Source organism: Tupaia chinensis, unplaced genomic scaffold (assembly GCF_000334495.1).
Source record: "Tupaia chinensis unplaced genomic scaffold, TupChi_1.0 Scaffold000318_1, whole genome shotgun sequence".
Lineage (NCBI taxonomy): Eukaryota > Metazoa > Chordata > Mammalia > Scandentia > Tupaiidae > Tupaia > Tupaia belangeri.
Window position 1 is genome coordinate 4,873,456 of NW_006159811.1, and position 13,561 is coordinate 4,887,016.

The 13,561-nt window shown below is 41.7% G+C and overlaps 1 protein-coding gene across 1 annotated transcript in view; it reads right to left on the bottom strand.

Annotated features, from left to right (window-relative positions):
* ANXA3 (annexin A3) overlaps positions 1–13,561 on the bottom strand; it is a 76,170-nt gene that overhangs the window by 45,747 nt on the left and 16,862 nt on the right. The window contains exons 3-4 of the mRNA XM_006151464.3: positions 6,038–6,125; positions 1,198–1,292 (exon numbers count right to left, since the gene is read on the bottom strand). Coding sequence (XP_006151526.1) covers positions 1,198–1,292; positions 6,038–6,125 — 183 coding nt within the window. The remainder of the gene's footprint in view (positions 1–1,197; positions 1,293–6,037; positions 6,126–13,561) is intronic.

A 13,561-nucleotide genomic window follows, 5' to 3' on the forward strand; every position in this document is an offset into this window, starting at 1 on the left:
AAAAAAAAAAAAGAAAGAAAAGAAAAGGAAAAAAATGCTCCTCAGTCATCAAACAGGGCAGAACCCTTAGTACTGTTTTAGTCTTGGCTGAGAGTAAGGTAACCCCCTCATACCGGCATTTGTTCACTACCCTAGCTAAAGGAGTCACTTGCCAGTCACTGCCCATCATATAACCGCACTTTACTCTTTTGGTAGTGCTTACCAATTTCTGAACTTATTTTATTTGCTCATTATTTTTCTAGCAGGACATTAACTCCATGAAAGAAGGGGGTATGTGCTTGTTACACCAGGGTCTCTCCAGTGTCTAGGATATCTGCTGACACACAGTAGTACTCAATAAATAGATGCTGAATAGGCATCTATTGGCAAAGACCAAGTCCTACTTTTTTTTTTCTTTTTTAAATTTGCTATAGGGTACATGCACTCTCCAGAGAGAGACAGAGACAGGGAGAGAAAGTGAGAACACAACCTCCCCCACCCCAAGAGTGGTGGCCATGCCACAATCCCTTCTCCCCTATTCTCCTCTCGGGATTTTGTCTACACAAAGACATATGCTCAGCATGTTTTACAAGCCACCAGGTCAGGCACTTGAACCACACAGTCAGTCATGTGGGACCAGCCATCTTCACCACCATGCCAATGGCTGGCCCACTACTTGTTCACATATAGTTTCTTAAACTTAGTATGTTTTCATTTGCTGAATGAATTAAACTTACATTTACATTGATTATTTTAATATTTTAAAGTTAGAAGAAATATTAGATCACCCGGGACAGGACAGTCAGATAGTTGGTCAGATAATCTTCTGTTGCAGGGGTTGTCCTGTGCCTAGCAGGATGTTCAGAAGCACCTGTGACCTCTGTCCACGGGTGCCAGAAGCATCCTCTGATTCCTATCCCATCTGTAATCATTACAGTATCTCCACGTGTGCCAGCTGTCCTCTGGGGTGCAAAATCACTCCTGGTTTCGAACCACTGATCTAAGGCAATTCTTGTTAGGCTACAGGTGAAGAGATTAAGGCCCAGATCAATCAAGTAAGGGCCAAGGCCACTCAGCCAGTGAAATGCAAAACCACAATTGGGGTTCCAGGCTGAATGCATGCCCAGGGCACCTTCTGTTACACTCGACCTGAAAAGATCTGCGGATGAAATCATGCGGGAGCAACCACGGGATGTCAGTCACGCTGATCGGTCGTACCTCTCCATATGCCGCTTCGTATGCCTCGGCGATCAGCCGCCGCTGTATGCTCGACCTCTCGGCCAGGATGCTGATGAGCATGTGCTCGTCGGTCCCTAAACAAAACAGAAGTGATTTTCCCCACCATCAACCTGGACACGCTCAGGGTCTGTCCTGAACAAAAGAAACATGATCAATGGCCTGAAACAAAAGGAGACGGCAATAAGCCATTTTCATTTTTCATTTCCAGCTGCTAACCAGGTTGAATTGCCCCCCCACACACACTAGTATGTTTGCCTAGCTTTTGGGAAAGTTAACTTCATTTGGAGGCGAGAGGAAGAAAACAATTGTTGTCTACATACTCCCATCTACAGCTTTTTCACCTTCATGAGGTTAGTTACCATCTTACCATCTTTCATTTCTCATCTCCATACTTGATATCCAGTTCCTTTTTTCCTCTAGAGCTCAGGAACGGACACTTATTAAGGACCTCCCGTGTACCAGGCATCGTCATAGTAAATATTTACAGGGGCTCTGCACAGTAGGACTTAGATGTCCCTCAAATGAAGACACTTATCTCACTTGCCAAAGTCACACAGCTTCTAAGTGGTACAACGGAGAACTGGGCCCAAGTCTCTGACTCCAAAACATAACATTCTCTCTGGCCCTCATCTCTCTCATGTGCCATATACTTATTTTTTTAAAAAAGAATTATTTAGTTTTATTTATTGTTATTATTTTTTAATATGCTATAGGGCGTGTGTACTCACCAGAGAGAGAGAGAGAGAAAGTGAGAAAGCAAGCCTCCAGTCTGGGACTCAAACTGTGGATGGCCATGTGGGAATCCAGCACCTTAATCACCATGCCACCTGCTGGTCCCATGCATGTATCATTGGGATATCACCAATTGTCTGTAAATAAAACATCAGGCCAGGGCTGATGCTGTCAGCCCAAGAATGACCTCGTGGTCACTATTTTCTTGGTAATTATAGTTTTAGGATCAAGGTGGGAAGTTGTGAGCACTTCATTTGCTGTAGAGGACTACACTTGGCTCAGGAGTGAGTTGGCTTGTAGGCCTTGCTGTGCATCACTGTATCACTAGATTGGTATGAAAGACCAATTAGAACTCAACTTCTCTATGGTGAAGTGACTCCACCCCTGTCTACATGGTCCGTGGCAGTGGTAAACAATCTATGTTGATGATGGGGCAAAAGAACCTGTGCACTCAGTGGTTGGGTCTCCCAGTGTAAGATGCTGTCATTCCATATCTTTGGTCTTGTGTTCTTCTATATCTTAAGAAGATGTATTAATAACTGTAGAATTAAAGCCTGTCTGTGCTCTGAGTATGACCATCTCCTTGTACCCCAAACAGCCCCTCTGTCAGTCATACTACTAGATACCTCCAACTGCACGATCATCTCAAGCTCCGCAAGCCCCAGTCGAATCCCCTGAATTTCCTCTCACTTGCCTTTCATTCTATGTTCCTAATCAATGACACGACCACGCCTAGTCACTCAACCAAAAATCCTGCGAATAACTCTAGACTCCTTTCTTTTCCTACTCCCTATACTGTAGCAATCATTTGCATCTCTCGAATTTGTCCTCTCCTCTGCAGGTTCTTAAATTTCCCCCTTACTTGACCCCCATAAAATCATCCTGTATGCTGCTACCTATCTTTCTTGCTATATATTTTTTTTTGGGGGGGTGAGGATTTTGCTATAGGGTGTGTGCCCTCGCCAAAAAGACAGAGAAAGACAGAGACACAGTAAGCCAGAAATTACCCCCTAGGGGGGATGGCCACACTGCAATCCCTTCTCCTCCATTCTCACGGGATCTTGGGCAAGCATGCACATGTGCCTGGCATGAGTTTAAACCGCCAGGTCCAGGACTCGAACCACAGTCAACTATATGGGAGTCCAGTGACATAGCCATTATGCTAACTGCTGGTCTCCTTCTTATCTTTTTTTAAGCAATCTAATTATGTTATTCCTTGGCTAAAATCCCAATGTCTCTCTGTAACCTTTGGAATTAAGTTTAAGCACCTTGACTCATATACTAGTTCACTGTCTCTGGTTTCATTCTCCATCCCATCCCTGTGTCTTTATGCCCTATGCACTTAGATTCCAAATACACCTACCTACGCACAATGTACTTGGTATCCCTGGCAGTTTTTCAATTCCTAACTTTGCAGATGCTCAATACTAACAACCAAAGCAAACTGCCTGGTGATTCAGAGGCTGGATCTGACATGCTCCCTAATGCAAATCCATTATGCAATCTGGTTCTGGACTCAAAACATGTCAGAACAAGCAAAAAATCTCCTTTTCAAGATGGGAGTGCAAGCCAAAATGAAAAATTTATGAAGAAACAAAATGTCAAGAAAGATAGGCAATAGAATTTAAAGAGCATTCATTTCTTCCATTTGATGCTAACCTCAGAATAGTCTATTCAACACTGGGTTTAAGTGGAGCAATCAAAGAGATTAAAGAAGAAATACCTCTCATTTTAAAGTGGAAAAAAATATAAACCCCAAACAGGCAGAAAATATTACACTAACATGACGTACTAATAGTATAGTTAATAGAACTTGATCCTGAAATTCAGAGAGGAGAGCAAAGAGCCAAGACCCTCGCCCTACTAGACATGAAGTGTCATGATAAAATTATAACAGTTGTGACAATATAATATTGGGATAACAGGAGGCAAATAGACAAGTGGAACAGCACAGAGATCGGCATCATAAGTGAGAACAATATGCAGGAAATCCTAGACATGCAAAGCAGAGGGCATTATAAATCAGTGTGGAAAGAATGAGCTCTTAAATAAAGTATACTGGGACAATTAAATACCCCCTCGAGACCACATAAAGTTAGATACTTTAAAATACTATATACAAAATTCATTCTATGTAGATTAGAGATCACAGTGCGAAAAATAAAAGACTTAGGGGAAAAATGAAGGATAATATCTTAATGATCTCATTATGGAAAAGATACAGTAAGCAGAAATCCTAGAGAAAAATAATGGTAAACTTGATTCACGAAAATGAAAAAATCCTATTCAATAAAAGATTCTATAACCAATATTAAAAGAAAATCATAGACTTGGAAGAAAACCTTTTTATGGCTGGAAATTTTTTAAATGATTTGTATTCAGATATCATTAAAAAAAAAGACTTTTGCTGTGGCCACATGGTGGCACACTAATAAAACACGATGCTCTGCAAGGATGACTGATACGGGAACGTCCCAGGTTTGCACCCAAAGTCCTCCCTGAGTGAACTGGGCATATGCATCCCCATGATCAAGCGCTGGCAAAGGCTAGGGGCAGATGGCAGTGTCAAGAACCTCTTGGGGGAACTATCTTTTTCTCTGTCTCTCTCACTCATAGAAAAATAAACAAACTTTACAAAACCAACTTTTGCCAACCACAAAGAAGACAATATACTTGAAAAATAGATAAGATATATAAAGAAGTAACATGGAAGAGGAAGCAAATAACAAAGGAAAATTGCTTGACTACATCAATACTGAGGGGTAGAGAGAAGAGAGGAAACGCATACACAACAGAATGAGATGCAATTTTAGACCCACTCAATTGGGAAATCTGCGCAGTGTTACTGTAGCCAGTGCTTGACTACACAGAGCAACAGGAAGTCTTACACATCACTGGAAAGAATGCTACTCTCTATATTCATTTTGCAAGATTTCTAGTAAGTTTGAAGATAGGCATCCCCTTTAACCTAGAAATCCCAATTCTCGTCATATTATAGAGAAATGCTAGCAAATGTACACAATGAGACATAAGCAGGAATATTCACTGCGGTATTTTTATATGGTAATAGAAAAGAATTGTAGGCAATGTAAATGTCCCATCAATTTTCCCATTTTATGATAAAGTGATGCAATAGACTACTGCAGTTAAAATTAACGAACTAGAGCTAAACATGTCGACATGGATAAATCTCAAGAACATAACATAAACTGCAGAAGAATGTATACAGGATGATTCCATTTTGCTTTATTCTTTTTGAGATCATGCAAAACAATATGTACACACCCATGTAGTCATGGTATTAAAAGTTCCCTGACAATAAGTTCCAATTGAGGATGGTGTTTCTATCTAGAGAATAGAGTGAAAATGAAATCCAGGAAGAATTGACAGGGATTGTATTTGCAATGACTTATTAATATGATTGTTACAACTGATGCTGTTGGCAGCAATGGTGATGGTACTTATTTATTTAATTTAATTTACTATTGTTTTTTAATTTGCTATAGGCACATGTGCTCACCAGAGAGAGACAGAGAGAGGGAAAGTGAGAAAGTAAGCTGCCTAGTCCAGGACTCAAACTGCAGTCAGCCATGTGGGAGTCCAGCGCCTTAGCCACCACATCATCTGCTGGCCCTGTTGGTACTTTCTAATACTAAGCAAATGTGGCAAATGTTAAGATTTAATAAGACATGTTTCTCTGTACTTTTCCAATGTTTCCCAATTTTTAAAAATCCCTAACAATTTCTCTAATTGAATAAGCCAGCTGGACAAACTGAACTGGGCATTTTTTGACCATAACTTTCCTATCTGCTTGAACCTTAAGAATGGAATTGTAGGGGCCAGCAGGTGGCAGAGGTGGTTAAGGTGCTGAATTCCCACATGGTTGACTGTGATGTGGATCCTGGGCTTGGCAGCTTGAAAAATCACACTGGGTACATGTGCATGAGTGTCCAAAATCCCAAGAGGAGAATTGGGGGGGGGGGCCGAGATCTCTCTCTTTTATTTGTCTTTGGCAAGTACATGCAACCTATGGGGAAAAAAAATCTTAAAAAAAAAAAAAGGACTGGAAGAGTAAAGCATCACGTACCAATTCCTTTGATTGCCTTATGGATAGCCTCAGCATCTATCGACGGGCTAAATCCTGGATAATCTCTCACCGTTCCTCGGTTCCCAACCTAGGAGAAAATATTTGAATGTCTTACTAGTTCAAAATGACAACTTCGTTTCTATTATCTGAGTTCTTAGTCTATTTTGTGCTGTTATCACCGAGTAGCTGAGACTAGGTAATTTATAAAGAACAGATTTCTTTCTTACAGTTCTGGAGGTGGAGGCGCCCACATTTGTAAGGGCTTTCTTGGAAATCATCCTATGGAAGAAGGTGGAAGGCAGAAGAACAATAGAGCATGTGTGAAAGAGAGAGGGAAGGGGCTGAACTAATTCTTTAATTGGGAACCTGCTTCCACAATAACTAACCCATTGCTGAGATAACAGCTCTGCCTTCATGAACTAATCACCTTTGAAAGGTCCCACATCCCAACACTATTGTACTCGGGATTCAGTTTCTAGCACATGAACTTCGATAATGCTATAGTATTATCATGCACATATAGGAAACTTATGAAAAATCTGTAGTTTGCATACCCTACTTTTTTAGAAGTGGTTCAAAAGAGAACCCCTTCCATAGACAAATAGACAATATGATACATAGCATATATGTAATACAGCTTGCTTTTTTCTCTTATGTAACAAACTACAAATATAAAATATGGGTTCATCCTGGGGACTGTGAAGAATATTTCCTTTAAAGTGGCATCTGCATGAAAGCAACAAAAGAGCTGAAATTCCCTACATCCTCTTTGCTTTCCAGTGACGATTCAAGGCTTTTCACTGCATTTCACACAGGAGTAGTTATGGTTTACAGACTTAGAGATATTTTAATTAATGTTGACCATTTCCTTAGGGAACCCTATATGAATGGATCCATAAATGAAAACCCCATTAGGACTGTCTATTCTTAAGCTTTGTTTAATGGATGGGCAATTGTGGCTAATAAATTCCCTTTGAAAGCTCCACTGACATCATAGGTCTTCAGGAATAGCATGAAAGTACAAAATGACATACTAATTATTTTAAGCACATAAATCTCAGTAAGCTGGGAAAGACCATACTACAGAAAAAATAAAACATTTTCAAACTGCTTAAGAGACTACCAAAGGCAGCCAGCAGGGACCAGCAGTTGGCTTAATGGCTATGTTGCTAGACTCACATGTAGTTGACCGTGGTTCCAGTCCCGGACTCAGTGGCTTAAACTCATGCCAGGCACATGTGCGTGCGTGCCCAAGATCCCGAGAGGAGAATGGAGGAGAAGGGATTGTGGGATTGTGGCATGGCCATCCCTCTTGGGGGGTGATTTCTTGCTTTCTGTCTCTCTGTCTTTCTGGTGAGTGTACGCGCCCTATAGCAAAAACCTCTTAAAAAAAAAAAAAGTGGGCTAGCAGGCAGTATGGTGGTTAAGGTGCTGGATCTCATATGGTCGACTACATGGTTAGCCTCGAACCTGGTGGCTTGAAAAACATGCCGGGCACGTGTGTGTGTGTGTGTGTGTGTGTGTGCGCGCCAAAAGCCCAAGAATGGAATGGAGAAGGGATTATGGCATTGCTATCCCCCCCTGGGGGTGATTTCTCACTTTTCCTCTCATTCTCTGTCTCTCTGGTAAACACACACACCCTATAACAAAAATCTTAGCAACAGAAAGAAAAGAGAGAGAAGATACCATCAAAGAAAACATGTACTTCCATGGTATTTCCTCACTTTCTGAATTAAAAAAAAAAATTCTGTCTTTATAATAATACTGTTTTCTGTTTATACAGCCATTTCTTGTAACTGAATACTACTGGCTCAGTTGTCTTATATTAATATGGCTTCATTTAGATTCTCCTGAAGTGCTTAAATCTTCATGAAAGGACATTATCTTGTCACACTAAAGTGAATGGAAAATTAATGTTCTGGCACCTTAAAAATGATAGGCTATTGATTCAATAGATTAGATTGAAAAATTTGTTTCACTACAATCAAACATGGTTTAATCGTAAGGCACCCAAAATAGAGTTTTGAATCTGAAGAAGTAATTATAATGAGTTAGAAACTAGTTGTGAATGTGAAGACCCCTGTAAGAAATCAGTCACCTTAACACAATCTTGGAGATTCTCTAAGGTTTAATGAATATTTTATGGATTCACAGAGCCTCTCTGCTTCATTTCAGTTCTATTCACCTATAAACTTCTATGTTTATCTTATCTGTCCACCTACCATGTCTGGCATTTTAGAAGAATCACCACAATATTTGAGCATTTTGGTACTTCACACCAAGTCCTATGCTAGGTACTTTGTAATACTATTATAATATTAACTATATCCTGCATTACAGCCCACATAAATGCCACCAAGAGATAAGACGAGAATTTGCTCAATTTCACAGAGCTAGACCCTGAATTTGAATGTAGTCTAGGCTGCTGCAGATCATTCCTGGTGTTTCCTGAAAAGCAGTCTCTGCACCACCTAGGGTGAAACTTCAAACTGCGTAGGACTAGGCCTCATGCATATACTAAATCATACTCTTTGGAGATGGACTGCTAGATTCTACATGTTAAAGAAGGTTCCCAGGTGCTTCTGTACCAAGCACAGATCCTGGCTACTTCTAAATACAAGACCCAATTGTGATCAGATACTAGTTGTTCATTAATTATGGAAACTCAGGGTTTACATTCTAGCTGGGAATTTTTCACTGCCCTCTATGTTAACATTCCAATGGGCAAAATCAGAGGAGGATGAAATTCCCAAACCATCATGCAACTCTCTACCTAGTAAGGATTACATGGGAGGAACAACTTGTTTAATTAAAAGCACAAAACACACACACACACACACACACACACACAACACTACATGTACATACCAGCTTGAAAAAGGACACGGGAATTCTGAAGTAGAATATTTGTGCAATATTTAAATTGTTTTGGTTACATAAATGAACAATACTATTTATTGGATAGACTTGGCTGTCCATCCAGATTATTCAGAAATATTCACTTGACTTACAAAAAATTACAATAAAAGAATATAATGCAATCTTTCAAAACTAATACATGATAGGCAGGGAACAAAGTACTTTACAATGATTTAACACTTACAGTGACATTAACGAGGTAAGTTTTATTATTTCCATTTAAAAATGGAAGAAAGTCCATCTTGAAGAGATTATCGATTTAACAGAACTCTATTAATAAGGAGAGCCCAGAATTTAAACCCAATTCCTAAGACCAAAATGCCCCATACTCTAAGCCACATCACAGTGGCTTGGGGGTTCTCCATCTGAGTGGTTCTCAAAGTGTGGTTCAGCATCAGAATCACCTGGGAATTTAGAAGCATAAACTCTCAGGCCTCATCTTACTGAATCAGCAACTGTGGTCTAAGACTCCAAATCTGTGGTTTTTCTTTTTGTTTCTGATTTTGGCCTTAGGGTGTGTGTGCTCAGAGGAAAGAGACAGAGAGGGGGAGAGGGAGAGAGAGAAAGAAAGAGAAAGGAAAGTGAGAAATTACCACCCACCCACTCACCCCCCACCCCCAGAGGGATAGCCATACTACAACCCTTCTCCTCCATTCTTCTCTTGGGATTTTGGGCATGTATGCACATCTGCCCGGCATGTTTTCAAGCCACTGGGTCCGGGACATGAACCGTGGAGTTGGCCATGTGGGATCTAGCCCTTTAACTACCACTCATGCACCACTTGGTGCCAGCCCCCCGAAACTGTTTTTTAACAAGCTCTTCAGATGATTTGAATGCACATTAAAGTTTGAGAACCACTGCTTTATTTCATTCTCAACTGCCTAGAAAGTCAAAGCAAAAATAAGCAAACCAGTTATGGGTGTGGAAGACAAAGAATCTGGTGATGAACTCACTGTTTCAGGAATGTTGGCATTATTACAGCCAAACGAAGCTGACTATAATTGCCTGCTTCACTGCAGGCTTAATTCCTTGACACTTAAGTAACTAATCAATACTTGCCTTAGGTTTTCCCAGCAACTAGTGCCCTAACAGAGGGTCACTGCTAGTGCAGGACACTGCATAAATACTTGTCGAAGTCCACTTAAAACAAAAGTCCTGCTTAATCAGATTTCCATCTCCATTCCATAAACACATTTGGTTGCTTTCCTTTTCTCAAACTTGACCTTCAGATGCCCCCAAAGGAAAATGATGATGAAACCAGTTGGAAAATAAATTAAAGCAAGAAATGTCTAAATAGAGAGGAAAATAACAATTGTTCTTTATAGTAAGAACAACTGCTACTACTTACCATGTGCCAAAAACCAAGCTAAGCACATTCCCCGCTAGCACATTCACTTCTTACAATAAACTTATAAACTAGATATAGTAAGTCCTATTCACAGATGATAAAACTGATGCTTATGTAACTTGTCTAAGTTCATACAGCCAGTAAGTGACCTTCTGTCTTTGCACCTGACTACTAGATTAGGTTGCATCTCACTTGAACCATCTTCTTCATGCCAATATAATTTTCACTGATCTTCAAAATTTATGCTGTGTAGAGAAGCCATAGTGCATACCTTGAAATTAACCAATATGGTCAACCTGGGCCTAGGGAGTTGTTTGCTACCACCCCCGGGGCAGTGGGGCAGTCTGTCCTTGCCTCACTAAGGTCAGTTGTACCTATTTCTTCATGCAAAGTGTACTAGGTTTGCAAGAAGTTAAATATTTATACTCAGAAGAATGAAAGTAAGAGAAAAACCTGAAATGCCAACCCTGCTGACATGAAACATATTCAGAGCTAAATGCTCCAGAGCAAGAATAGCAGCAGCTGCTGCAGGGACATTTTGAGGGTAAAGCAAAGCCAAATTCCTCACTTCAAAAAGCCCTTCGAAGGGGACCAGCAGTTTGCATAATGGTTATGTCGCTGAACTCCCATGTAGCCCACCACGGTTTGAGTCCCAGACCCAGTGGCTTAAACTCACACCAGGTACATGTGCATGCATGCCCAAGATCCCAAGAGGAGAATGGAGTAGAACGGATTATGGCATGGCCACCCCCCCTCAGGGGTGATTTCTCACTTTCTATCTCTCTGTCTTTCAGGTGAGTGCAGTGCATGCACCGTATAACAAAAAGCTCTCTCTCAAAAAAAAAGAAGCCCTTTGGAGGATGTATCCAAAAGCAAAGGCTTCATACCAAAACTTCCAATAAAACTCCAGAACTCAGGAGCTCTCAAGGAGCCAGGAAGAGGGCCAGCAGGTGGTGTAGTGGTTAAGGTGCTGCGCTACCATGTGGTTGATTGTGGTTCAAGTTCCACACCCTGTGGCCTGAAACTTGTATGTGCACGTGTGCCCAAAACCCTGGGAGGAGGAGGGATTGTGGCATGGCCATCCCCTCTGGGGGTTAGTTTCTCGGTTTCAGTCTATCTCTCTCTGTCTGTCTCTCTGGCAAGTGAAAGTGCCTTATCACCAAAAAAAGCCAAAAACAACAACAACAAAACAAAAAGACAAAAACAAAAACCAACTAAATTTCAAAAAGAAAAAAAAAAAGCCAGGGAGAAGTGATCACTCTCTATTCGACATCAAGACACTCTTGTTAGGTGATAAAGTTTTATGATACTAGGAAAAATAAAGCAAACCGCAGAAGGAAAAAAAAAAAAACACTGAAACTTGGAACATGTAAGACTTCATGCTTGATTTTTGCTTGATTTTTCAAATAGCAATTTTCAAAACCAAAGTAAGTTTACTGTCAAAGGCCCTGAAAAGTGAGGCAGGCAGATAATACAGATTCAGTTGTGTCCACCCTGAAAAGAAACGTGAAGTCCAACCCACACTGTCACAGACTGAGATATCTGGACACAGTTATTACAGATTATCATACTTACTGGGCCAGGAAAGTCATGACACATTTTTGCACAGAGAAATATGTCCTGACTTTCCCAGTGACCTAACAGATGAGATGAGGTCATGTTGGAAGATAGAGTTGGGCCCCTACTCCAAAATGATGCGTTCCTATAAGAAGACAGTCACATAATGATGCGGACCTACAGGAAGAATGTGACGATGAAGGGAGAGACTGTAGGTATGTAGCTGTAAGTCAAAGAACATGGAACACTGCTGACAGACCACTAGAGCTAGGAAGAGGCGAGGAAGGGGTTCCCTGCAGGTGGCAGTGGGTAGATGGACCTGCCTATGCCTTGATTTCGGACTTCTTCCATTTGAAACTGGGAAAGAACTGTTGTTGGGAGCCACCCAGTGTGACACTTTTCCCAGCAGCCTAGGAAGCTAATGCTGTACAGCAGGTAAGAAGCCCAAGAAAGGACTGCTAGCCACCCAGTTCCTATGCAGGGCAGGTACGAGGGGCGTTCCTTCTCCCACAGACCGGCAATGAGCCGGCCAAGGAATACGACAGGCAAACAAGGCTCCCATCGCCGCAGGCCATGCTGCAGCCCAGAGGCCAGTACAGAGAACAGGGGGTGGCAAGTCGGACTGCAGGGGAAGGGAGACTGGAAGGAGTGAGGCTGACAGCAGGGCATCACCGTCATGCACCCAGAAGTCTGAAAGAAAGGCTGGCACTTGTTCTTGTGCTTACTGAATGACAAGTGTTTATACTTTCTGTTTTTCTTTTTTCAAACACTGTGACTTCATCAGGGGCAGTCTCAGAGCAAGAGCATCGGAATGTGATAAGAGAGGAGGGTGTGGACTGGAGTTGAAAGATGGATGTGATCCAGAGATTAGGGAAGACAGGAACAAACAAGCAAGTTATGTTGTTTTTCATGAAACTGGGGTTACAACAAGGATAAGCCTTGACCCCTCTGAAGTGTGTGGCACTCCCAGTTAACCTATGCAGCACCTGCTTTCTTTTGGCTCCTGCGCCTCGCTGCCTAGTCTCCTGCCTCTCCAGCGTGCGTGTATTCTCCCTCGCCAGGTCCTCCCCTTTGCCTGAACTCTATAAAGGCCCTCCTTAAACTTAACTCCTTTACCCTTTTCTTTTTTTAAGAGAGATTTTTGCTGTAGGGTGCATGTGCTCGCCAGAGAGACAGAGAGATAGAAAGTGAGAAAGTTCCCCCCAGGGAGGATGGCCATGCCACGATCCCTTCCCCTTTCTCCTCTCAGGATTTTGGGAGTTCAGCAACATAACCATTATGACACCTGCTGGTCCCCACTTTTTTCTTTCCCTCTAATCCTGCTGTGGGTTATTTCCTCCACTCCTGGAGGCACACGCCATCCACCTTGACAACCCCAGCCTGCACTGGTCTTATGTGTTCATGGTCTGCTCCAGGGATGTTTCCATATCTCACATATCAACTCACTGGTTCCTCCAAAGCTGTTTCTTCCCCGTGTGACACTTATGGAGTACTTCCTGCACTTTCACACACCTGCTCATTTAATCCTCAAAATCACTGTATGACATAGGTACTGTAATGCCCCTACTTAGGGAGAAGACAGTGGCACAGAGAGGTTGAGAAGCTTGCCCAAGGTCACACAGTTTGTGGCACTGGCAGGATTTGAGCCCAGGTAATTTGGCTCCAGTCTCATTCCCACTTTGCTCTGTTTCCTCAAACTT